This window comes from Bombus vosnesenskii, unplaced genomic scaffold (genome assembly GCF_011952255.1).
Source record: "Bombus vosnesenskii isolate JDL3184/JDL3185 unplaced genomic scaffold, Bvos_JDL3184-5_v1.1 scf7180000013264, whole genome shotgun sequence".
Classification (NCBI taxonomy): Eukaryota; Metazoa; Arthropoda; class Insecta; order Hymenoptera; family Apidae; genus Bombus; species Bombus vosnesenskii.
This window is the reverse complement of record NW_022882924.1, coordinates 9,281,602-9,309,370: the sequence shown is the minus strand read 5'-3', so window position 1 is coordinate 9,309,370 and position 27,769 is coordinate 9,281,602. Positions and strand designations below refer to the sequence as shown.

Here is a 27,769-nt window from a genome sequence, read left to right as displayed (position 1 = left end):
AAGAAAAATATATATTTAGCCCCAAAAGCAAACACAATTTCGATACCCGATTATAAATACATTTAATTCATTTTAACGCTCATGAAACTTCTAAATTGCTTTCCTCTAAAAAATGAACAACGTGACTTATCACCTTCTTCCTCTATAACGTAGCTCAAAGGAAAAAAAGGAAAACAAAAGAATTTCATTCCATTGCTGCTACCTCTCCGTACTGATAGTCGCGTTAAATTTCGCGCAAGTACATTCCTGTGTATAGGGAGCTCACCGAGGAGAATTTCTTTCGCGCAATTGTTGCATAATCCGAAGGACTGTGGCCAACCAGCGTGAAAAGAACGTCGCCGGACAACCGAAAATAATTCGTGGAGACACTTTTGCGCGTTGGTACGAGATCAAGAATGAACGTATGCAGAGAAGGAAGGATCGTCTAACACGAAGCTGAGCGTTTGGCTGGATACACTTTGTCCAGGTACGGCGGGAGTGAGAGATTTCAGAGAGCCAGAGGTTCCAGTTCGTAAAGTCTCGTGGAGAAGTCGGGGAGTGGCTACAGGAACGCCCTCGCTGCCTTCTTCCCTCCCTTACCTTCAAACCCCACCATCCTCAGCAGCCCTTCGTATTCGCTCGGTTTCCCCTTCTCTGCATTTAATTACTTTACGTCGCGACGACCAGAGAGTGCGCCTAGCCCACCGCGATCCACTCTACGTCGTGTTTCGTATCGACGCTTGACGAAGGTTCGCTCGTTAAAACCTTTTTAAAATGTCGGCGTATCCGCGAACCTCGTTCTTTATTTCTCTTCCTCCTTTTTTTCTGTTTTCTTCTTCTTCTTTTTTTTTTTTTTTTTGTTTCGTTCGAGTCTCGTTTTTGTTCTCCGTTTTTCGGGAAAAAGAAAAGCGAGAAATTTGATCGATGGATGCTTCGAAAGCACTTCCCTATATGACGATTTGATTTTACATAGGTTGCACAAATGGCTCGTGAAGTATTTAGTATATACGTTTTACGTCTATATTGAATGTTTTATATAAAAAAAACAAGTAAAACAAGTTTTGAGGTTTCAGTGGTATAGTTGCGAGACACGACTTTCGTGATTAGGGTAGCTTGGGTCAAATTTGCAACGGATCGGCAAATGTATATAAAAGTTACAGGATACTTACGCTAGGATGCTAACGTAACGTTTATTTAGTAAACAATTAATACACAGCGTGAATAGCGGTTTTAAACGTATAACGAATGTTAAAAGTGGCCCCGCTGATTAGCGAGTAGGTACATATTGTGCACTTGATTTTTTAAATATCTTCGTGATTTCTGCAGAATATATTCTTGTGATAAATACAGTAATTTCTGTAGATATCTTCAGAATCGTTACAAATTTGATCAATTATAGTCATGATCGTCGTGTCTCATTACACGTACACGTAATAGAATCGTAAGAAAGTTTCTGTAAGTGTTTGAATACTTTGAACCACCGTATGTGCATGGAGATGTGAAAAAGAAAACGAAAAAGAAAATTGATTCGTTGCCTTTCATTTTTACGCTGTATAAGTAACATTCGACATGGGATTTGATTTTAATCCACGCGTCGTTAAAAATTATTTTTCACCGTGGGGAGAGAATGCAAATGTGTAACATTACGTTAAACAGCAGTCGAATATACTGAGAAACAAGATTACACGGAAAATACTTTTCTACCATACGTTGATATATATGTATGTGTTCATTGTTTTTAAAAAATAAAAGTGTTTCTTAAATTAAACGATATAATTACCATCGTGACTCTTTTACGTTTTTATTATTTCCGAAACAATATGCAGAGTTGCAGCATGATAAATTATTTTGTCATTTACGAGAAAAATAGCGAGAGTTAAAGAGCGACCGTTACAATTTACCGCAATTTACGGTTTGCTTATTTGTTGCACGACACAGAGCCGTTGGTGTAGTAAATTAATTCGATTCCGCAATAATAAGTTCGTTTTACAAAGCACCGACCAGACTAACAAGAGCAGCGGAGCTCATTACGCGGCTATCTCGTCGTCGATCGATCGACTCGACGTACGGCATTGTGTGATTAATGAGTCGCTCGACAAAAGAAAGCACAAATTCCTTGGGCGTCGCTATTCTTTAAGATTTACTAAGAGAAAAATAGAGAATAACGAACGGGGCTCCAACCGAGATACAGACCTTTCGAGAGAAAAAAAAGTATCTTTATCGCTTAACATTTTACCTGACATAGCTATGTCCAAATAATTTTAACGTATAGAGTAAACGACATTTGGATTTTAATGTCGCCATATGGTTCAGAAGAAATATTTTTACGTAGAATAGTTGAGAATGAGAAGAACCTGTTACGTCCAGCCAAAGATATAATTCTTGAGACAAACAGTATTTTGATATTAGTAATATTTTAATTGTATGAAAGACAATATCTTTATATTATGCAGATGGTGAAAAGATACGTGTTTAGTCCCAAAGCGAAATTGAAGGATAATTTCGATAACACAGAGTAAGGTAGAATTACTTGAGTCATCTAAGATTCATCATCTTAAAATTCTATCTTGAATTTTGCATGCAATGACCAAACTCGTTGTGTATTATGGAGCTTCATTAATCTTTGATATAAAAGCGAGGAATGCGGAAATACCGCGTAACTTCAGATTCAGCAAAAGAAAATAACAAAAACGAGAAAACGCTTCGAATAACCCTTTAGCAGGTTTATTTGGCTCGGCGAGGAGGTATTATACGTATAAGAACTAAGAAAGTAAATAACAAAATAACTTCCAGAAATAAGGTAATACACACACGACTGAATCATAATAGCCACAATCGCGGATATTAGCATTAATTGAACCGACTTCTTTTTCCTTAACGACTAGAAGTTATATTCTTGTAAGAAATTATGGCCATCTAGCTATCAAGCATGTTTGTCACGCTACTAATAAAGAATTAAATAACTAGTCTGTTTTCAAATATAGATCGTTTAAGAATCGTTCATAACCGAATTTGCCAAATTACAAGGTGAATTACCTAGCTTATCTCGAATAAGATTAATTTACCTTGCTACAATTAATTAACAACGTACTGAATTTTAAAGCAGCCAGCCTCTGAAAAAAATGGGAAATACGACTTATCGCGTTCTTCCTGCAGTCTTCATTTCCAAACATGGCCCTTCTCGTTCCTATTACTGAGAACCTGCCTTGCTCTTTGAAATAAGAAAAAGGAAAAAAAGCGGGGAAAAAATGGAAAAAATGACACGCAACGGTTGCCTTTGGAACGAAAGCCGGTCGTTATCTGATTAATGAACAAATAATTCATTAAACTGCGGATGATATATCTACGGTAAAAGTTCAGTGCACTGGGAAGCTTGGGTGAATAATCAAGCGCCATAATACCTTGACCGCTGGGAAATTGCAAAACGATATTGTTGTAGCTCGATATAGAGTTGCATTCGAAGGGACTTCTTACGATTACATGTAAATTTATTCGCAACACGTAATCCCTAACACTATTACAAATCGTTTCCTGGCGGTTACATAGACATGGGTCCGCGCGAATCGCGATCTTCACGCACGAGGACCAAGTGCTTTCGTGAAAAGGGAATCAAGAGGTGGGGTAAAGAGGAGGATAAAAAGGTGCTGTATGATGCCGTCGACATACAAGGCGCTTGTACCAATTTGACGAAGCATGATGGATTACACGACGGATCTTATAAAAAGTTTATATCCGAGGAATAAATTATCATAGCATTGTCTCGCCACGAAGACTTTGGGTGCGCCGCAAAGTGTTCCCCTTCGATCGACACGATGTATTTTTCTTTCTTACGTTATCGATAATGTTCCGCCGTGATTAAAAATTCGCCCGGACTTATGTCGTGAAGCGTATTGCCAAGCGAATTCTAATTTCGTGGTTTTGAACATAATTTCTGAAATATTAGTTTATTTGATGTTACGTTATTTACGGTCGAAAAATTTCGTTGAATAAATTCAATTATGAATAGGATACTTTTAAAAGAGACAGAGAATTGAATTATCTTCCTATTTGATAGGATTATCTTATTAGTTCTTCGATTACTTGTCTTTGTCCTATGTTTAATTTAGAAAAGAATTGCTTTTATTTAACATTTTGATCGAAACGTTTTGTATTAAAGCGAACAAATTTATAGAATGAATCTGTTTAATAGGAAAAGAAAGTAAGTAGTAAGCAAGAATTCGATCTAAAGTATTCGTTACAATATTATATTATATAGCAAGCGAAAAAAATTAGTTTAAGCTCCACTTCTTTAAGTATAGTATAAGTATGTTCATAAAAATATGAATTTATATAAACATCCGCAATTATCATGCATTTGGTATTATCTTTAATGAACGTATAGCTGCCTATAGTAATTTAAAGTTCCTTCGAAATATAATAAGCTTCTAACTTAATTTGCACTATCTATCGTGAATAATTATTTGAAATACAATTATCATTTATTTAGCATATAGATTGTACAAAATTAAATAAATCTGTTTAAATAATAACTTTGTAGGACAAGCAGCAAACAATTGGGACGAAGAATAATTCTATTATACTTAATGTCATACATCGGCTGTATATAGTGTATTAAAATGGACATATGTAGTACATACATTTCTATTTTGTCATTTGTATTGACTTTCAATTGCCGCATTGAAATTTTGTAATAGGCATTGAACGTGACCGACCCCGCCTTCTTCAATATACTTACAGACTTATCTCTGCCTTTAATAATTCATCGAATAGAGGAAGGAATCGAAGATAGGTTGAGGTTGAATATCGAACGAAAGCGATCTAATAAGGCATAAAAATTAGAAAATGTCATTTTATCAATCTACACACGCAGACATTCTTCTTTTCCTATTATTCGTGTCATGTTAATAGGATTTCAACAAATAGTTATTAACAAGTATTTGTATTGTAATATTCATTTCATTATTTTACCTCAACATAAAGGTTTATTCGTATTTACCTACTTTTCTAATTGCTTTGCCATAGTGTATAAAGCAGAATTGTATAAATATCTTTTAACCTACATTGATAAATGAAATCTTTTTTTTTAATCTGGAGGTCAGAAAAAGGATATTGATATTTATGTCTGCAAGATAATGTAATTTATTTTTCTTTTTCTTTTTTTCAAATGATGACCGTTTCCTCCCTCATTTACAAAAAGACAGTAAGTTTCGTGTTGCCATTGATTAAGCTGTAAGAAGTGACACTGACCATTGATTCGCTTCGCTAGCCACGGTTCGTGAGATCGCTGTTAGAATTTTATCACTATGCAGTGAGATCAGCGAATGGATCTTGCTTTCTCGATGCTTTTACAAAACGTACTGCTACCTATTATATGTATAGCTATTGTATACAAACAGATATGTATATATAAGTTTTTATATAAATATAAGTTATATAGTTATATAGTTACAAGCTTTTTTATATAAATAAAATTAAGAAAGAACAGATATCTACGCATAATATATCTGAAATAATAATAGTACATAATTTGAAAATATACAATTATTCGGTACTATGAAAATATAATGTGATATATGACTAAGTATGAAGATAGTCTCCAGCCGCCAACATATACCTTTTTCGTGACAACTGATAATTTCATGATTCATTAATATAATAACTGCTTCGCCGATAATATACGTAACATGCAGATAATTAAAACGCTTCTAACAACAAGTGTCTGTAAGTATAATTAAATTATTTTCAATATTCCATTAGTACTAAAATCTTTGTTTCATTCATTATAGTTGATAGAAATTTAATACTTTGTATCTTGTTCGCAACATACTTGATTCCTAACATTTATTCGAACGATCGACGAATACAGCGAAAGATACACGTATTGCTTAAATATCTTAAGTCCCATAGCAAGGACGTTTGATAACATTACGATATTTCCCTCGTGTTGATACTCGATAACAGAAAAACAAATCTTATTAGCGTAACAACTCGCTGTAAATATATCGTCATTCGTGGTATAATTATAAATTGTATAGGAATTAAAGGATTAGCGGATGGTCAATTGGTGGGAACGTGAAATCGGATGGGGATAGTAGAATCGCGAATGGTGGGGAAACAGCATGGAAAACGCATGCGTGAGTACGTAAAATGGAACATCTGCCACGTGCGCGGGCGGTACATAGTGCGTATTCGTGCGTGGACGACAGAAATCTCAAGGGGGAAGAGATCGTGAAAGCATGGCCGCATCCGCCATGCGTGTGCGCGCATTTAACTATATACGCGTACCTATATACTCTTTTCTTCTATTTCAATATAAATAAATATTTTACTTGTATAAAAAAATATATAAATATTTTAAGATTCATTAAAAAATAAATGATCCGCGCGTCAGTAAATTTGTTCAACGTTCTGCAAACTTGCACGAAGCATGCTGCTATGGGTAATACGTATAACGTATCTTATAAAAGACTACATAATACTTAGCTATCACGTCATCTTTAATTCTGAACGACGAACGTGTTTATCTTGATACAATGGTTATATTCATTTCTGTATTGTACATTTATATAGTATAGGTGCTCGGTTTTTTATATTATCCATACATAGTTTTTCGTCGCAATAAAATTAGCAAGAAGCATTGAGAACGATCGAATGCAATTTATTCCCAGTGTTGTATTAATTTCCGCTTCGATTCGTCACGAGCGCTCACAAAGAGAGAAAAAAATAATATCCGACTGGCTCGATGCGTAGCAACAACCGTGACTAATTTCATCGAAAGTGGATACGGAATTGAGAACGGACCCTTCGTGAACCACCTATTCCTCAAGCATATAAAATACAAAAATTATTAAGTTTCCTTCCATAATAAAAAGACAGGCGCGCAATATTTACTTATATCGTTATTAGCGAGATTAGATAGAGTTATATGAATCTTGGTGAGACTTGGACATTTTTAAGTTCCATCTTGAACTTCACGCGTAATAATCAAACTTGCGTAGGTATATTATGCGACCTGACGCTTACCTGTTAAGTTATTCATCGTATATGGATATAATAAAAAAAAGCTTGATGCATATTATTCGCTGTATATTAATATAGTAACGAAGAAATTGAAAAGTGTTATATACTTCGGATTCAGCAAGAAAAGAATTAACAACGAGAAAATGAAAAGAGGAGATTACTCATATCAGATGTTGAAGGATTTCGTACTTCGAATATAAATTCGATATAATAATAGTATAAATAATAATATAATAATATAAATTCGAATATAATGTAATTCGAGTATATTATTAGCCAGATATTTCACGAGTTCGAAATTTTTCGTAATAAAGATCGGCATATTGTATTTAATTTCTTTTGTGAAATTTGAAAGAAAATGGTGGAATCCTTGGAAGCGATTCAAGTCGCTGGTAAATCCCAAGAGGGAATCAATATTTGGAGTCGTACGTGTTCCGCCATGTTAGTTCGGCTATTTCAGTGAGAAACCCCCATGGATGACGGTGTTTGGGGGGCAGCTGGATGGTGAGGTATGTATGGGGTTATAGGGATACTCGGGGCCATGACTTGCTGTATCCACCCCTATAACACGAGCACGCATCATTACTCATATCGTGGCTCGTTGCACGCCACGGATTCAGAACGAATTCGGGAGGGCACTTCCAGGAAGCTTAGGGATGAAAATATACAACAATAGATGTGACGTATTGAAAAAAAGCTGTATCTTCCTGCGTAAATATATCTTTCTACGCGAGTTGCATTTGAATTTGTATTTGAATTTGAAGCGCAGAGTTTTGTCGACGAACGCGTATCGATGGAAAATAACAAGATCGTAAATTAAATCGTTAATTGGCGACATTAATCACTGTAGTCGTGTTTACGATTCTTATGCATTTTATTAAAAGTATTTTGAATATCGGCTTGTAAGAATCATTCGTCAATTAATATGCTTACATTTCTTTATACGCAGGTGATATCATGTCATAGATAAGTTCATTTTTTGTTGAATTTTTGTATTTTAACGCCACTTTATGACTAAAGAATGGAAATTTTGTTATTGAAAGAAGGAATAACTATGTACTGTAACAGTCGTAATAATTGACACGACAAACGTACTAAATAAATCCTTTTAAATAAAAAATTTTAATTCTATCGAAATTAACAATTGTTACTAATTGTTAGTAAGGTTTTAGTCGAAATTAGGGTTTATTTTATTAGGGTTTGCTGAATTTACGTTAGGTTTTAATTGAAATTATGATTTAGGCAGGTAGATACAAAGATTTCTATTTAACGTAATAGAGATACCTGTCGTTGTCCAACCGAGGCAAAAGAATTACATTAAGCCGGAAGCCACTATATTTAGCTGTATTTAACTCGCTTTAGCTTTCCCACCTTAGATTAAATATGGTGACTCCATCCGAAGTCAGCGACAGTTAAACAGGCTATAATTCTATCTCCTTCAGTGAGATCTCTTCTTTCTGACAAAAGTCTCTTTCGTTGACTGTACGCCAGAAATATTTCAATCGATGGATTAAAACATTAATATAAAAGTTGTGCTAAAGCATCCGAGTCAGAACACAACGACAGTTGCCGGTAGCGTTGAAAAGTTAGCTCGGTGATGTCTTCTCCGCCCCTTTTTTTTACCTTTTCAAAGATCTCGTGTCGCTACAATAGAGCTTTTCTATGAACTATAAGAGTTTTTACCTGGTCCGCATTGCTTCTACGATTTCCTTAGATATTTTTTTGCAAATCATCCCTGCTCCATAAGCAGCAAGCGTATCCAAAGATTCGTTAAGATTTTCATTGTTGGGCCTGGCTTTTAGTCAGATGTGAAAATCGTTATTAATTGTTTTGTCAAATTGTACGTATTTCTTTTTTTCCTTTTTTTTTTTTAGTTCTGCGTCAATTCATTTTTCCTAGACATTACCTAAATTATAAAAATTTATTTAAGGTATCCATTGAGGATCAAACGATTTCTGAATTTTGTACATCGAATTGGTTTTAATAAAATAAATCGTTTGGAAAATTTAATATGGAAAAGATAAAATTATTGCAGGCTTTGAAGATGATTGGTTTGGTTTTCCAATTTTCTCGCATCGGATATATCGTAAATTATCATTAAACGTGCGGTAGATAAGTATATTTGAATTTGCTATAAAAGATTAGTTTTATAACAGATAATACGCAATTTCCGTCGGATAATCGCAACAATTAGTAATTTTACAAGATCAGTAAATGCATCTGTTTCTCAGAATTGATTACAAAATGGATTATCCAATATAGGAAATGTCACTTATACTTTACGTTCGTGATCCAAGGAACAAAAATACAAATTGAAGAATAGAGAAAAATGCAAATCCAAACATTAAATAAAAGGTAGCCAAGGCATAAGGTAAGCTTTTGGCCGAGAATTCTGTTGATTTAGGATAGATATGTATCAGACCAGGTTGGTTAAGGTCGACCTGTCACTTGAAGTACCATTAGCCCTTTCTAGACAGTCTCTCTTCAGTCAACCTTCAACCTGTCATTATTGCATCAAGCCATTTTTCCAACTGACTCTCATGAGAAATTCCTTTTAAAAAGTGAAACGAAGATCTTGTGACCTAAAGAAAATTATTCCAACATTTCTAAAAACTTAGCTCTCGCGTCAATATTGTTCGTTGTTTCCCAAACGTTTTTGAAGATCTTCGATCAAATCTAAAAAGCATAAAAATGAATCGTGATTGAAAATAATTGTAGTTAACTGAAGCACATAGTGAAGACCGCTTGCTCGTACCGAGAAAAATATATTTGTGACACTTGAAGTGGCATAAATGAGGCCTCCAAACGCAATTTTGTTATTCTTGATTTTCATCTTGTTTTGAGCCGTAGAACTTACCTGATTTCGTTCGTACCACGAATTTAGGACCACGGTGTATAAGTAGCGCACTAAGCTAGCGATCGACTAATTCAAAATATGTTTTGTCATGGAATAGGTCACTGTGCCACTGCATCTCGAGAAAGAATTCGTGCATCATGACAACTTGCAACACGTCGAAGGTTCAACAAAATCTTGTTTTCGGGAACGAGACGTCTCTTTTAAGGCATCGTTGTAAGGAAAAGTGGTAACGGATACAAGTCAATTTCATTTAAACATCTTTCCAAACAGAGATTTCCAGTCACCATGATCTTTTCCTTTTCTCGAAAGCTTCGTTTTACGCCTGTGGTGGTAAAACTCGTACGATAACAAATAAATCGCTTCGATATGTTTCTGTTCCATCGAAGTAAAGGACGAAGACGCGTCACTGAGCTTCGCAAACTTTGAATTTCCAAGATGTCAAGATCAAGATCAAGATCCTCGCAACCTGCATCTTGCAATATCACCGCGCCAAATTTCATACATTACCCAGACAAGATCATACCTCGTTTACAAAGAAGGATCTCGTGATACGTCAACCGTGTATACTTTGTAAATTGTATATAATTAATCGGATAATTTATTGCGTGTTGAGCGAGTTGAAATAAAATCTGCTATTCGAGCGTTATGGCGTCACGTTCTAGTTTCCGTGCGAAGAAGTTTGCTATTACGTTATTTTGAAACGAGCAAAACGGATAAGGGAGGAAGGGAGGAACGGATACGGAAGCAAATACGATCAGAGAAGAAGTTTTCGAATGTCGAAACGAGAAAAATGCACCGCCTAAGCATGACTGGGCTACCGTTGCTCTCGTGAACGCGTGGCCAACGAAAAGTGCAAGCTAAACATGAAGAGCGAACGTCATAGTATGAGGTGGCAACAATGCTCATTGACGGCAGAACTTGACATCCAGAATGACTGGTGTGTACGAGGGTGTTAACTAGGTCTCTGACCCCGTTTACAGAATCCTTCGCTATTGCCTGGCTATACATTACGGCTCAATGATGGTTAAATACAGGGTTCCATTGCTATTAAAACTTTAGACTCACGTGGTCAAATACGATATACAATGGCTACAAAGATTATTGGCACATAGTCTTATTTTCCAATGAAATACTTCTTTTTACCAGGCTCTATAGTGGCAGATAAAGAAAAGGTAGAAATCGATATACTATGAATTTTAGTAATTTGTTTTACCTTCTTACCTTCAGTTATTAGCGACTACTTGCTAGTTAATTCCTTTGAAACACAGTTTGGCATATGGTTTAGATAAGATTTCTGAGATGTATATCGTTGAGGAAAGAAAGTTAGCAACTTTTATATCAAAAGATTTTTACCATATCGGTAACAATCGTCTATTTTGTGGTGTACGGTGAATAAAACAGTATTTATACGCCACTGCATTTAACCACTATTGTATTTATGTATTAGTTAATGCGATACAATTATAATAGATCTCGTATCACTTAATGGTATTTACCTTCATATGGTTACAAAAACATCAAATACTTCTGCGTAATATTTACACTGAACACCGTAAAAGAAGTAATTTATGGTCGAAGAGCTATGTACACAGGTGCAACTTAAATAATCAAGTAGATGCAATTAATTGATACAACATCACATGAGATGTGGTTTTTATGTATCAGTGGTATAGGAAAGCCTGTCAGTGAATCGGATATGGTAAACATTATTTTATGCGTATTATGTAAGTTGCGGAAAAAAGGGAGCAAGTGTAAAAAACATTAGAGTCCGGTTACATAAATACACAGTGTAAAAAGTGATAGGACGTTACGTGTTTACACGTAATAGGAAAATTTTGATTACCCAGTAGTTTAATTTCGATTTGAAGAAATCAAAGTTCTCGAAACTTTACAACGTGCAACGTATTAATATCTTGTGCAACAGCCTATACTTCATCATAACATATTAATATTATGCAAATGGTTTCTGTAAGTTGATAACCTTTTTCGTCATATCACTGCCACATACGCAGATACATACATCCATAAATAATGTCCCAGATTGCAGGAACTTCTCAACTCTTTTTTAGTACACGAATCCAGAAATAGTGCATGTTACATATTTACATTTACATTTAATAATAATTTACATTTTTACTTCATTATTAAACATATAAAATACGTTATTTACTACACGTATAAGTCAATAAATTGTAGAAGAGGAAGTTACTATCTCTAACTCATTCAAAACGTTTGTACGATCTGATGAGACATTATACGTACAAATAATTTACACGTACGAACGTTACGTTACGTTATCAATAAATATAAATAGAATATTAGAGAAGACGGTACTTTCTTTATTTTTTAATTTAGGACGTTTTACAATAGATTTAAAGAAGGAAACGAATAATTTCAGGCAGTTCTATGTAAAACAAAAATATCGATACTGTTCAAAAAAGGAGTGTATTATATTTTTCTAACTTTCTAATTTCCGAAATACTGTTGATAGTTTACAGAAGTTAGGTCTATATCGTGTCGCTGCGTACTCATTTCGCAAAGAAACGAAAGAAAAAGTTAAAAACCAGGATCGTATCTATCAGTACGTATTGCGGAGACGGGCCGCGATGTTGGAAAAGCACAAGTTCATGCAGCCACTATTATTTATCGTATACAGAGGATGTCCTAGACTTGGTTCCTCCGGGAACGTTCCAGAAGATCGAGCACGCATTGTTACGTTATACTTTTGTCGGTGATCGCATTTCGCTTATACAGAATAGTTCGCCATGGGCTACAATGATTTGCACTTATTGATTAATAAATCAATGCTCCGAAATTCTAGTTACCACTCGTATGTAGTCAATCTTTCTCTTTGACTTTTCCAAACCAAAATACGATACTTCACGATAAATTATACGCTTAATTAAGAATATCTTTTTAATATTTCGTACAGTTGACATGCTTAAAAAATACCCTTAAAAAACAGCTTAAGAAAGACGAAATCAGCTTTTCAGTATATTCGTATAGAAACAGGGTAAATGCGCTTAAAATGTAAAACTATAAAGCAACGTAAGATATCGATAAAATGACAAATAAATAACGGCTATCATAACAATTACACGGTAATTACTTTTTCTTAAACAACAGATAACCATATCAACTGCTGAGCATGAATTATAAATTCATCGTTGCGGGCATAACGTCTTTGTATTTAGTAACGATCGAAGGAAGTGTTTGTTCCAAAAATTTCATTTGAGGATATTACTTTTACGTGATATGTAATATATGCGGCATTAGTAGTGAGGCCGTGTCGATGGTAATTAGGAAATTAATCTGATACGTCCCGCGCGCGCGAGACAGAGTTCGAATAAGAGTGACGACACAGGAATAAAGGGTATCGATAGAACAGGCATTTGACAGGATTTAGATACCATCTTAACAGCAGTGGTTTACAGCCTTTATCATCTGTCGAGTCTAACCTACTGGTTGGCACTGGGAATCGCTAGTCACCGTCAGACACCAGTAAAATATATTTATAATGCATAAGAATCTTGTTTTAAATCCGACTGCGCTATTTACATTTATGCAAAAGATGATATTTAATAAATTCGGAATCTGTACTAAATCTGTGTAAATTCTGTCGAACACTGTAAGAATATATAATAAGAAGATTATATCTTACTTAGGTTTATGTATATAAGGCGAATATAAAAAATGTTTACACACATTTGTTAAATTTTCCATCTATTTGTCATTCGAGAAAAATTATCTATATATGATTTAAAAAATCCTTCGTCACAAAATTCTCGTGTTTGTAGGAGCTTTAATGCTACTAAAATCGTAATTAAAATGCAAAAGTGCAGGAAAATAGATAATATCAAAATTACGCAGACACTGTGCAGATGCTTGATAAACAGTAATAACTACAATTTTCTACTTTGACAATTACACAGCTTGGTTTGTATGCGAGCACGAGTGTACTCGCGCCTGGTCTGGTCAACGATGTCTTAATGTACTTGAATCAAAGAATAAGTACTCTACGGTCACAAATATCATCTCCTTTCACTATATGTTCATAAATATTTGTTTAATATACACATAAATAGACCGGGATTTTTATACATATGAGGAAAGATTGTTGAGAGAAAAATACAAAAATATGCAAAATGCATATAACATACAAAACTGTAGTAACTAAATACTTACAAATCATACATATCTCTTTTCACTGCATAATTCTAAACATTTAATCAATATATTCACTATATAATATACAACATGATACAGTACAAAACAGAAGTTTGACAAATATTTATCCAAGATACCCATATCAGGAACATGAATCGTTAAACCGATCTCACAGTTCCATAAGACGTGGAAAAAAAATTTTGCAAGAATGTTTACACGGGAAACATACCATTTAACGTGATAAACAATACTACGACGACTATATAATTATAATATACATAAACAAAAGTTCACACATACATATTTATCAGAGACGAAAGATGAATCATTAAACCGATCTCAGAGTTCCATAAAGTATAGAAAAAACTTTTTCCAACAAATTTTGTAAGGGAAAAAGTACCATTAAATGCGATAAACAATACTATAACGACTGTAGCACTGCAATATACACGAGTAGAAGATGAAACATAGATATTTTTGTAAAATAGCCGTATCAGAGACGGAAGATGAATCGTTAAACCGATCTCAGAGTTCCGTAAGACATGGAAAAAGAATTTTGCAAGAATTTTTACACGGGAAACATACCATTCAACGTGATAAACAATACTACGACAACTATATAATTATAATATACATAAACAAAAGTTCACACATACATATTTATCAGAGACGAAAGATGAATCATTAAACCGACCTCAGAGTTCCATAAAGTATAGAAAAAACTTTTTCCAACAAATTTTGTAAGAGAAAAAGTACCATTAAACGCGATAAACAATACTATAACGACTATAGCACTGCAATATACATGAGCAGAAGATAAAACATACATATTTCTGCAAAATAGCCGTATCAGAAGCAGAAGATGAATCGTTAAACCGATCTCAGAGTTCCATAAGACATGGAAACAAATTTTTCCAACAAATTTTCTAAGGGAAAAATGCCATTAAACGCGATAAACAATACTATAACGACTATAGCACTGCAATATACACGAGTAGAAGATAAAACATACATATTTCTGCAAAATAGCCGTATCAGAGACGGAAGATGAATCGTTAAACCGATCTCCGAGTTTCGTCAGACGTCGATACAGATTTTTGCAAGGGTAAAAGTCGAAGGACAATGACTCGGGGCTATGTCCTAGTAGGATGCACCCCTGGCTAAAGCTCGTATACGCGGCAACGTCGACCGATCAAGACTCGGTATACGCTCCCTGGTCACAGTGGGGAGTCGGAGAATGGCATTATGGGTAGAGACCTTCCCTCCCTTCTCTCCAGACCTCCAGCGCGCATTGTCTGGCAGCCATATTGGAATAACAGCCAACCCCGTCGTGATTGGTCCGTTTTTTAACGGAGAACCCGTCGCTTGGCACAATACTTGTTCCTGGCCATGGTTAGGCAATGCCTCGCTACGCGATAGACTATCAGTCGACTCCATGCTGTGCCTGCATCAAAATCATCTGCCAGTGCCGGCTGTTATGATTCTCCTCGAGGTCGTGTCGACGAGGTATCATGCAGGAATCACGATGATCGCGTCACCATGAAAGGAAATTCCCTCGGAAAGTCGAATTTTTCGAGTTTCTTTGGATTTCCATCGTTAATGCGCGTTCGCTATATCAATGAGGCTTGCCAGGTCGTAGCTAGCTTTACTGGGACGTACTACTGCGAATAATCGTTCCTCTCGTTTCGAGGTCCCAGAAATTTCAGTAGAATAAGCGCAGATAAGAAACGATTCTACGCAAAAGTGTATACGAGCGATGTGAAGTGCTGCAGGTTTTGTCTGAACAGTGATTGGGTCGTTGCTGCTTCTACTTTAGGGTTCCACGAGTTGTTTGCATCGAGTGACGTGAACAGTGTACAAGTTCTATCTTTCAGGTACGATTTAATTAATTTTGCCGCTACGGACACGAACGTGACTTTGTAAAACTGTGATGCACTGTGATCGTTTCGTTCTAGTCGCATTGTGGATTACCTGTTTTATGGATTATACTCCTTGAGGTATGTCGATATAGGGAAAGAATTTTATTATTAACGTACCTTCGATAATGTCGAACAGCTGTTCGTTGTATGTACACCCGTTTACTCGTAGTAATTGTTTATAGTAATTACGATGTAATTTGATAATAAATGTCTCAAGCAGGTTTCATTGTACTATATTGTTTATAGGATTTCATTCAATACAATAATAATTGCGCTTTTAACATCGTTTTTGTATCTTTGTTTAAGTCATTGCTCTTTTATTGTACGTTTAAAGCTCGTGAAATAAAAGTAATTTATTTCTATAGACAATTTTCAAGTAGTTTTTCGGTACTTCGTGGTTGCGACGGCTGCAGCCGCGTGGGTATAACAAATAATAACACAGATTCCATAGGCAATAAATAATCCGAACTTCTTAAATTACAACGAGATTTAGATTTCCATAGAAATTTTATTCTATTCTTGGATCATAAGGACTTAAAGGATCATTTTGAAAATTATAATTTTCAATACTGTCTAATATTTGAAACGGACATTCGTTTGTTGAAAATTACCTGGCGATAATGTGAAAATGATATAAAAATTTGATGAATATATACAATTTAGATTCCAAGTAGAGAACATGATACTATCTTGAAAAATATCGCTAAAATATTCGGGCGCGTTGGGAGTCAATCAAAAGTTTGCGCAATGAATGATCGTATCAATTTGAAATCAAATTAAAATCTGAACGTATTGCCAATTTCACATTGCGATCATATACTTTGTGTAACTTTCTGTGCAACTCTCGCGTCACTGCCAGACTCTTATACTTTCATATATCTAGTAACATATACACACACATTACCTCGGTTTTATTTCGCTCAAACGTAGGAAATTTGTCAACGATAGAACAACACGGTTCGGTCTAAACCGATTGAACGAACGCAATAAAGTTAAAGAAGCCGAAATATTTTTCCATATCTTGTACGAAGTAATAGCAAATATTTCTTTCGAATCGAAAATTAATTTTATGTTACAACAAAAATCCTACCCAAGAAGAATGTGAAAGACAAGGAACTCTAACCATTCCTAACGTTGAGACTCCGATTCTACATTCTGTATGGTTGTTCGGTCGATACGTTCCGGTAAACGTTGCTCGATAAGCATCGATGACACCGGTCAACGACAACAATTAATGATCTAGCAAGAATCAATGAGCGTGATTATAAGTTAGGCTATTTATAGTGGCACCAGGTGACGCACAGGGCACGTTGCACGCCCATTCGCGCGTCTACTAAGCAAACGGGAAAATGAGACGTCAAATGGAATTGGAAGCGTGTCGGTATCGGTCATTGGTACCCTTTTGTCAAGGCCTGCAAATAAGATTTGTCCCCGATATATTTATCATCCACAAGGGTAAGGATAATCGTGCTAGCGCATTCGTATCGTAGAATTCTTTTCGCCTCTCTGGCATTGAAACATTCGTGTACGAGTCTCTAGGAAGTGGATGCGGCATTAGAGGCACAAACGCTAGTGGCGTGGTACCTTTTCGACGCCTCGGCCCAAAGGGCCATTGGTCGAAAAATTTTGTCGAGTAATGCAGGAATTATTATCCGAAAAAGGGGCGACGGTGCAGGGGTGCTATGGAAGAAAAAGAAAATGGTCGTTAGGCGCGCGCGAAATGTGAGAAATGATCTGTCGACGTTCCCGTGGCCGTGGAAAAAGCCGACCGCGAGTTCAAAGAAGCCGTAGAATCGAAGAAGACTGAGAACCGCGCCATTAGACGCACCGTGATCCAGCGAATTCGCTCTTGCGTTGGATTTAAACAGGAAAAGATTCGTTCCCCAGAGACATCTCGTTCTTTCGCTCTTCTTTTGCCTTCTACTCGGGTTTCTATCCGGGTTTCGATAAAAATATGTATAGACTGCGACCCGCAAAAGTATTCGTACGGTTACCATGCACAGATTCTACGTTACATTCTATGTGTTATATAAAACATTTTCGAATTTTATTAGCTGCGTAGCAGGACACGACTATCATGTTTACGCTGGTAAAAATTAAAACGAATCGGAAAAAGTTTCGTATATATTAGGTTGTCCGAAAAGTTTCTTTCGTTTCATAAGGTGATAATAGATGAACAACAATTTCTATTTTATATTATTTTATTGAATTAAGATCCATTTCGTTCTATTTTTATTATTACGTTCGTGCATAATTCAATAAATTAATATAAAACAAAAAACATTGTGCGTCTATTATTTCCTTGTAAAACGAAAGAAACATTTCTGACAAACTAATAGAAGAATATATATTTATCGCGAACGTGTACGTAGTAAAGTCTTAGCGTAGAGCTTATGGAATTGGATTATCAAAAAGTTAGTTCTACATAAATTCCATCAATGAATAAGGTTAGTTCCTTTTATGGTTTTTTACTTTTCTCGTAACTGTATTACATATAAGCTTGACGACTAGGAAAGTAGACCATAACAAAATGTAACTGGAAGTCCGTTCCAGCACAGAGGGGAAGGATACTGAAAAAAACATATGATAAAATAATATTACATATTTTTACACATTTGTTAAGAATATATTAAACCTTTTTGAATGGATGCTTCATGCAGCTATTCACAAAGGTATTTTTGACATTCACCGCACAACATTTTTATGGGTATAATATATAGCTTATACAATACTTTTTTTAAATTTGTAGTAGCACTATAATGAGACATAGTTGTCGTGATTACATTCTGATAAGGTTTCAAAGAAATCCAGGTACATAATAGTTATAACATATTTATCGCAAACGTAAATTGAACAAAAAATTGGTATATACAGCAGTCATTTTAAATGTATAATAAGTGTCCTTTAAATATTCGAGGCTTGTAAATGCAATAAATAAATTGTGTATCTAAATACTTTTGCGATCTCTATGAATGTATATACTATTTCTACTAAATATCTTGTAGCTTCTAAATAATGATAGAGTCTCGTTATACGAGCGAATGTTTCGTGTAACACGCATAATATATTGTACGTACAAGAGGTTTCAACAAGTATGAAATATTTTCATGCGTTACCGTATAGCATCTTAAAATATTTTCCAATGAAACATTTTGTCTACTTCTGAAATGTCGACAGTTTCATAGCTCATCAATCTCGTTTACAACTTTCTTAATAGAAAAGAAACGAAACAACTTTTACGTTTTATTATCTATTTAGATATTTCATTCGAAGCTTGACATTGCACTTTACTTTTACAAATGATCATGAAATAAAAACTAAATAACTTGTAAACAAATAAATTACATTTCAATTCAATTTCTCCTAAATAATGAAATCATTACCGTTATTATTATTATTATTATTATTATTATTATTATCTTCGTTCGTTCGTGCCTCTAAGACGTTCGGTTTTCATAAATAAAACTCGAGAATTATCTTCCTCCGAACACATACGTGGTAATATATCTTATGCTTTCTTTAAATTTGAAAAAAAATAGTGCACAGTCTGTTGAGGAGAATGCTTGAAGTTCCTAAATTATAGGTGGCCATTATTGTGCGGTCTGGCACGCATTTGGGCCAGACAATGGCCGCCACTACTCGTTAATGTAATAGCCATCCCAAGCTGGGATCTTCCTTCTTCGCAGATACCGTACTCATGACCAGCAGAAGAACGAAAAGCCTCTTCTTCTTCTTTTGCCGACCCGCCTGTCGTTCGGCTCCGACCTGTCCGTATTCGAGCAGCCTTCGAAGAATTATTATTTTATGAGATTATTATCTCTAATAACATCAGCTCGCAAGGAAAAAAGGAAAAGACCTCTATCTACTGTCGAAAATTTCTCACTCCGCCTCTTAACTTCTTTTTTCCTGCGCACGCCAAAACGAGACTAATTAGCGGAAAGAGCGAAGCTTTGCGCCATTGGTAAAGTTGCAATCGATTTGTCGCGTACCCCACCAATAATCTGTATGCCAAGTTATTATCTCGATACAGGTGTCACGTATTGTTGAAATTTAATCCTCTTATCCGTTTTACATAAATTACGAAACAACAGCGAAGAATCACTTTGAAGATTCGCTTTTTGCTTTTAATCAACGTAGCCATGTCGTTGTTACGTGATATGTGGAACATAAAAATTACCGTGGATTACCTCGTTTTACTTTGCGAGTAATTGTTCGTCGGAAATTCCTTCTGCAGGTAGATTGTCTTTGACTGTCCAGATTATTATTCAATCCGTTGACGATCGTGTATATAGCAATTAATTTATTACCGTATGGTATCACACATCTAAATTCATCGCATAGTTCCTTTCATCGTCGTACTCTTTCATTCTCGTATTCTCATAGTTAAACAACGGGCACGAGCGTCGAGGAATTAAGTATCTAATGATTTGTCTGGATTATCTCATTTCGTCACAACTATTCTAATACTTATGAATAGGGCTATATGTATGACGTTTTGAAGAAACTACATGCGAAACTACATCCCATATGCATCATCACATTAGAAGCTAAAAAATATTGAGAACGTCGAACCCTAATTTCGATTGTTTACTACACAAATATTATGTGTGTTCGCTTTCAGCGCTTTTCGAGAGAAATAGTTTTAAAAATTCATAAATAAATAAATACATTTTATTTTATATTTATCTTCGTCGATGCTATCATAAAATTTGGTTGCAAATCGTGCATTGATCCTTTCCAACCGCATAAAGCGACGAAGATGGATCGTGGTTCTTAAAAATATCTCTATCAGATACAATAAACAAAGATATTATTTTTCACGAATCTACGAAATAAATATAAATGTAATTTTTACGCGTCGTGTAAAGGACAGTGAAGGACTTTATCAGTTGTATACGAAAACTCAAATTTCACGAAAAGTGGACCCTACAATATTTGCGTAGTGAAGCATCGATTCGAAGAACAGGCACTTTAGAAATTTGTACGCATTGTAGATGGTGCGTTGCGCGTTTTGAAGAGCGACGGTAAGGTAAATGTAGACTGAGATCGCGTTCGGAGCGTGCGTAAGGGATGAAGTAGGGTAGAAACGGGGACGCGCGATTGGCCGTGGGGCGGGAACATTTGGGGGTTGTTCAAACCAGCAGGTGGATCTTCAACAACACCCCTTTGTCCCTCAATTAGTTACGTTTTTTTCCTTTCCTGTCCCTCCTCCGAAATTTTACCTGTCCGTCGGCTACAGTCAGTTTTCGAGTGCTGCGCCTTCAGACGAATCGAGTTTTAGTCGAGTCACAGTGAATCCGGTTTGCTCAAATCCTCCTAGAACCATTTTTATGTATAATCTTTTTTTTAAACATGTTCGAATGCCCAATCGTCAAACCAATATAACGCGTGGTAGATTTTTTCGTGGAAATATTACGTTTCTAGAATTTTTACAGATTTGGATCTATGCGTCGATTCGTACATGTAACACCGATTTACCAATATTCATATGTATCGATGATGGTGTAAAGTGTTGATTTTGATGAAATATTTTCGATAATATTAAGATGTAATAATAATAGGACGTATGAACTTTGAAACATTTTTTACGTCAGATAATCATGGTGTTTTCACGAGTGATTTATTTAGTGAACTTTATATGAAGAATGTTTGTAAGGATACTGTGTGAAAGGAAGACGACTTTTATTATGTGATATAATAATGCAATGAATTAAACGTTTGAACTAAACGTACGTGGTCTAACAAACATCCTTTGCTGCGTTTAAGATCTGTGACAAATTTTTTAATCGTTTTATTATATTAAAAAAAATAGTGATACAAGTTCTAAATATTGAACCATGGCTTGGAATTCAGCATACAAAGTAATATATATCTTTACATACTCTATTCATGTACGACAGATTAAAAATTATACTGGTGTAAGTGTCCATTCCATTCTTAGAATCATCGTTTCTATAGTTTCTCAATTAATTAAGCTACCCATTTATAACTTTGTTTTCCGTCTTGGTACATTTTACGGCTTGAACAAATATACTGAATCTTTGACAACGATACGCCGTTTCGCGAAAGACAGCAGCAAACCGATTTACGCTACTACGATTCTTAAACCTGTATATAAACGTAACGCGCGTCCCACCCTCAAAAATATTTCTTTCACATTTCGAGGTCTGCTATTAGCTGGTAAAAAGAAGGATAGCAAGCGATGAATTATAGTTGTCAATAAATATCGTGCGGAATGTAATAGTGGAGAATTAAAGTACGCAATCTATCCGGTACTATACAATCTTAACTGCAATTAAATAGTTTTAAATGATCCTTAAGAGTCGTACTTGGGCACGCGATTCTGTTTACGCTTACTTATGTTTCGTCAACCGATAATTTGATCGCGTGCGTTCTTTCTGTGAGTCAGGCGGGACAAAAGTCGCTATTAGATGAGACTGATGCGACAGATTGGAATATGAGTAATAACGCTTTTTCACGATTAAACAATTCTTCTCCTCTTGAACGATATCGATGACCTTGATTCTCTGGCAAATGTTCGATCTGCTTGAGCTGAACGTGCCTTGTGTTACAGGTGAATATATCCTCAATTCCGGCAGTCAAGGGGAGAACGGAAACAACGCGATCGAAGAAGACGATCAACTCCTTCGAGACGCGTCGTTAGATTTAGACAATCACCCGTTGGCCGGACTAGCCGACGATTCTTTGGGATTAACCAACACTTTAGAACTCGAGAATGATTTCCCTTCGGACTTACTGGAAGGTGGCCTCTTAGGAAGTACGAACGTCGAAGGCCTTCTCAACAACGATACTTTGGGTCTTCCCGACGGATTCAACCTCGAGGAGGCGTTACAACTTGTTGGTCTCGATGAGGCGCAATCAGAGGTTCGTTCGATCTTTATTTGCTGATATTTCAGTGAGTTTTATCTCGTATTCATTTTTGGAATTGTTTTTCTTTAATAATAATAATAATAATAATAATAATAATAATAATAGCTTTCGTTTCTTACGACATATATCGCGGTGGGCACACAGATTTTTCTTATTTTCTACGCCTACGTTCTAATCGTTAGACTGCGGATTTTTATGCATTTGTAAGAAACTTGAAAATACAAAATTCTACGTAACATGAATTACGAATGCATGTAATATGAAAAAATATGTAAATTGACTAAAATTTAGTGTCTCTTGCAACATGAAACAATTTTCCAGCGAGGTTCTATCTTTATAATTATGTCTTCAAAAGTATAAATTTGCATGAATATTGGCAATGTACTAATTATTCTTAAATCTACGCATTAAGTCTACGCAGAAGGATTTTATTTTTAGCGTTGCGTGTATAGAGTAATATATTGATTTCACTTGTTCTTCTATGGATGCTAGCAATATTTCAGGCTATTCCGTGTTTCTCTTTAAAAACGAATATAACAAAAATCGATATTTGATAGATGTTAATATATTTTACAATGTCTTATAAACGAGAGTCACTTCTTTCCATCCTGTTTGTTGAAATCATTTCACAATTATCATTAGAAAGATTCAGTAGTCATTTAACTCTAATTTAGAGTATATTTATTTATGCTATACGATTATAGTACACGTATTCTAAGTTTGTGACTATAAACATTTTAAAATAGACTTTTCAAATCGTTACAGTAAACTGTATTTATATTAATTTACTTTATAAAGATACAGTGTAATAGTTTATTATTTATTTCACCATCGCTGTAGAATTGTTAAGTCGATGTTAAAATATTTAGTTCTTCATTTTTGTATCTAATTAACTGAATTTATTATAGCATATTATAGCACAATTAACTGAATTTATTGTAGCGTTATAAAATAGCGACGTAGCGATAATCTTCCCCAAGATAGAAACGTATGGCTCTTTCCAAAGTTTTATATCTGTTACAAATTTTTAATTTTCGATTTTCTATTGTCTATTTATTATCTATCTATAAAAATATAAGACTGCGATCCGTCACTGTAATCTTTGGAAATAATAAATTACAAATACAAGGTAGTGGTATACAGAAAATAGAGTATTTCATCTAATACTAACATTATGATCAAAATTCCAATTATACCTATACGAATTTTCCGGCCGTTTCTTTTCAGACTATACTCGACTTACTATAAAAGCGTAGTAAATGAAATTATGTATTAGTGTCCTTCGCAATTTTCCAATTATCATTGCAATTACAAGGTTAACTCCGATATAAGTGGAATAAATAAATAAACGATTAAATAGATTTACCTACTTAAAATGAACTGAGATATCTAAAATACATATTTAAGATACGTTTAGTTTAAACTTCAGGTATACCGATAAAATGTTTCGTCTATTTTTTAACAATGTAATACGGGAAAATCGAATGATCCTAATGAAAATACAATAAATCCAACCAAGGTTTAATCATTTTGTCACAATGTAAAACATCCCAAAATCGTGCAGTTTGGTTAACCATTCGAGCGACTTGTCGTTAACGAAAAGCTGACATTGGCATTATAATATAAAGATTGCTTATATAGGAAACGAAGCCGGAAGTGAAGAAGAAGGAAAAAGATAGCATCGAAGAATCCACGAGTGCAAAGGACGAGTCGGCTATTACCAGCTCGAGCAGCGTCGAGGTCGCGAAGTCATCCAGGTGCGAGGATCCTGAGACCGGCGACATGATTCACACACCGCAGTTTCATCATCCCCATCATCCACACCATCGTTCCTTGCAAGTACGTACGACCTTGATTTTATTTTCTTCAATTTATCGTTATCTCCTGTTGGATATCAGTGTGCGAAGTTGTGTAATTCTAGAAAAACTAGCATTTTCATTAACTTTTTTTTTCATTCGATGCAGCATCGAGTAAGACGATTGTTAATGAAACGTGTCGCCGTTTAGCTTTAAGTAATTATATTCAACGATCAATTTATGCATATGTTTATATTATTACATATTATTATATAACATATATTCATATGTATGTTTATATTATTAACAAGTATCCAGACACTTTTTGTTAGGAATCATCAATATAATTATTAGGAAATGGTTTTCAAGCTAATAAAACTTTCATTTACTAATTAACTCTACGTAATTCGATTCTGGTATACTTTCTTGCTTCTAAAAATTTATTTCATAAATTGTAACTTCTATGATCGTATAAGTTGTGTAAGTTTCAAAATTGTTGAAGTTACATTTCTTCTACGAGGATGACCTTTTTAAGATTAATTATTCAATAATATAGATATTTAAAAGTTTGCTGATATCGTAAACAATATTATTATAACATACGTATACGTGTATTACAAAGGCAGCATATTTGGTATAATTGGTATAATTATTCCATAATTAAATGTTTTTATTTATGAACCATAAATAGCGCATAGTACATACTCGCAGCTTCATGAAAACAGGTGGAATAATTCCATTGATCTGAAATCATATCTTTCTATCTCATTAGGTTGCTTGAAAATTACATCTCATAATCATATTTCAACGTCAGTTGATAAATCTTAAACGTTTAGTTTAGTTTCTATGCCTTTCGTTTGTACGAATAATATCAGCCTTTATGTAATAATGTAGCGGCATGTAGATCACTATAGATGTGACTAATGTTGATATAATTATGCAGTTGTCATAATTGTTCAAATATCAATACAATTATCATAATTATTGATTATTGGAAAATTTACTCGGGAGATTTAAATTGCTGGTGAAAAAAGAAGGGAACAAAATTTACATTCTTGAACTGAGTAATTATTAGAATGAGAAAATTGTAGCAAATTAAAAAGCAATTGTACGTAATAAATATCGCATTTTATTTATGACTTGGGATATATTTTATCTTAGTTCGTTAAATTTTGTTTTATACATTTTCTCATAAAATGCATTTATACTAAAAAATACTAAAGTACTAAATATTCCAGATTATAGTTAACAAACTATGTATATTCTATGTCTAACTCAATTAGGTTAAAGAAAACTCCAGTAATCATAAACAACAAATTTTTATCCTGCAATGAATTTCGTATTTTCATTAATTTTTATAAATAAAAAACTGATCTGAATTTCAGGTTGACGATTACAAGAAAATATTTTGATTATCTGTTATTAGACAAGTTTGTATTGTTCATAAATTTACGTTATTATTATTGATCGTACACAGTCGAAGATATTTTATTGCAAATCTACAAGCTCTAAATATGTATAGCACATCGACATACGAACGATGGCTTCAATATTCAATTTCTATCAAGACAGCTTGATATTTGTATATTTTCAATATATTTATATGAATTTCAATATATGTATATGTCGCGTGCGATTTGTTACACTTTAAATGACTTAATTCTAAAACAACTTATCTATATCCAATACCAGTTCTTGATAAATGACACATGTAGTTCGACGAATATAATAGCAAAGATCTAGTTGTCTTATCAAATATGTGAATACCTATATCAGTTTATTTTGTTATATTACCAATATATATTATAACATATAACCAATATAGTTACATATTTACTTATTATTACATGTTATATATTATATATTTCTTATATATTCTATTATATTACCAATTTTACTTTGGATATAGATACTAATTATTTTCAAGTCTTTAAGCACTGAAAAGTTTATAAACAGTGGAATTATCATTGACTGAAACGTGAAATACGAAACATAAAATTGCCCAAAAGATCACAGTGAAAGCTACGTGAAAACCGCATGATACAAAAGAAAATTCGAATTTTCATCCACGTAGCTTACAATCATTCGCATTTTCAAAAATGTATTATTGCAAGCGTACAAAATTTCGATGGAAAATTTAATAAAACGGATAATTCTGGCGTTAATGCATCGTACCTCTACAATGTGTCTGTTTAAGGATATCTATAAAAAGCTTTTCTCGTATTTGATATATTAAATGACGCTAAAAATGACGAATTGATGGCTCCGGTGTTAATGTATTGTACGTATAATAGCTACTTATCGTCGGCAAATTTCATTCACTTTAACAATATGTCCGTCAAAAAGATATTACTAAAAAGATTTCCCGTGTACCTAATAGATTAGAGCTCCGGAAGGTTAATACCATTTCGAATCACGCTACTGAAAAAAGAGCTCATAACAGCGGGAAGAAACTCGCGTTTCAGAAAGGAGAAACGCGGAGTTGGCTACAAAGAGAAATAGTTGTTTCGGTAATTGAGGTTGCACTATATTTTCCAACTTCTACCACATTTCTTCGAACCTACTGACACACATAAGATGCGCGTAACGTCCGAGATAGGATCGGTTAATGTTAATGCAACGAACGTCTGTCGCTTAGATCGAAATCGCACCAGAGAGGAGACTCGGGTTCAAGACGGGATTTTAACACGTTGCCTGTTATGAAATGCACAATTTGGGGTACCCAGAAGAACTACAATAGCCGCGAATATTAAAAATTCATTGATTCTCAAACACCGTCACATGTAAATCGTATGGTGCTTCTTAGTGAAAAAGAACAGTGAAAAAATACAGTTTTTTAGTAGGGTGGAGTAAATAGTGGAAAGTAAAATATGCAAGTTAAAGGGCAAGTATCGAACAGTATAATTTATTATTGAATAATGCAATGTTTAAGGCTCTGACAAATGAATATCTGTCTCTGTTGGAGAAATATGGATCAAGTATCTAATGTGCAGACTCTGAGTACATCACGAATTTCCTCATGTAGAGTTTCACGTGTGAATATCTGATTATCTCGAATATACTCGCTTTTTATCTTTTAAAAACGTGATTTTATGAACCAAAGCGTTATAATCAGTAAGAAGAATAAAACTATTTTTTTT

The 27,769-nt window shown here is 34.5% G+C and overlaps 1 protein-coding gene across 7 annotated transcripts in view; it reads left to right on the top strand.

Annotated features, from left to right (window-relative positions):
- Window positions 1-27,769, top strand: part of LOC117240536 (segmentation protein cap'n'collar) — a 111,816-nt gene that overhangs the window by 45,235 nt on the left and 38,812 nt on the right. For all 7 annotated transcript variants that reach the window (XM_033506562.1, XM_033506557.1, XM_033506565.1 and 4 more), the window contains 2 exons: window positions 22,517-22,827; window positions 24,475-24,672. In XM_033506562.1, coding sequence (XP_033362453.1) covers window positions 22,517-22,827; window positions 24,475-24,672 — 509 coding nt within the window. The remainder of the gene's footprint in view (window positions 1-22,516; window positions 22,828-24,474; window positions 24,673-27,769) is intronic.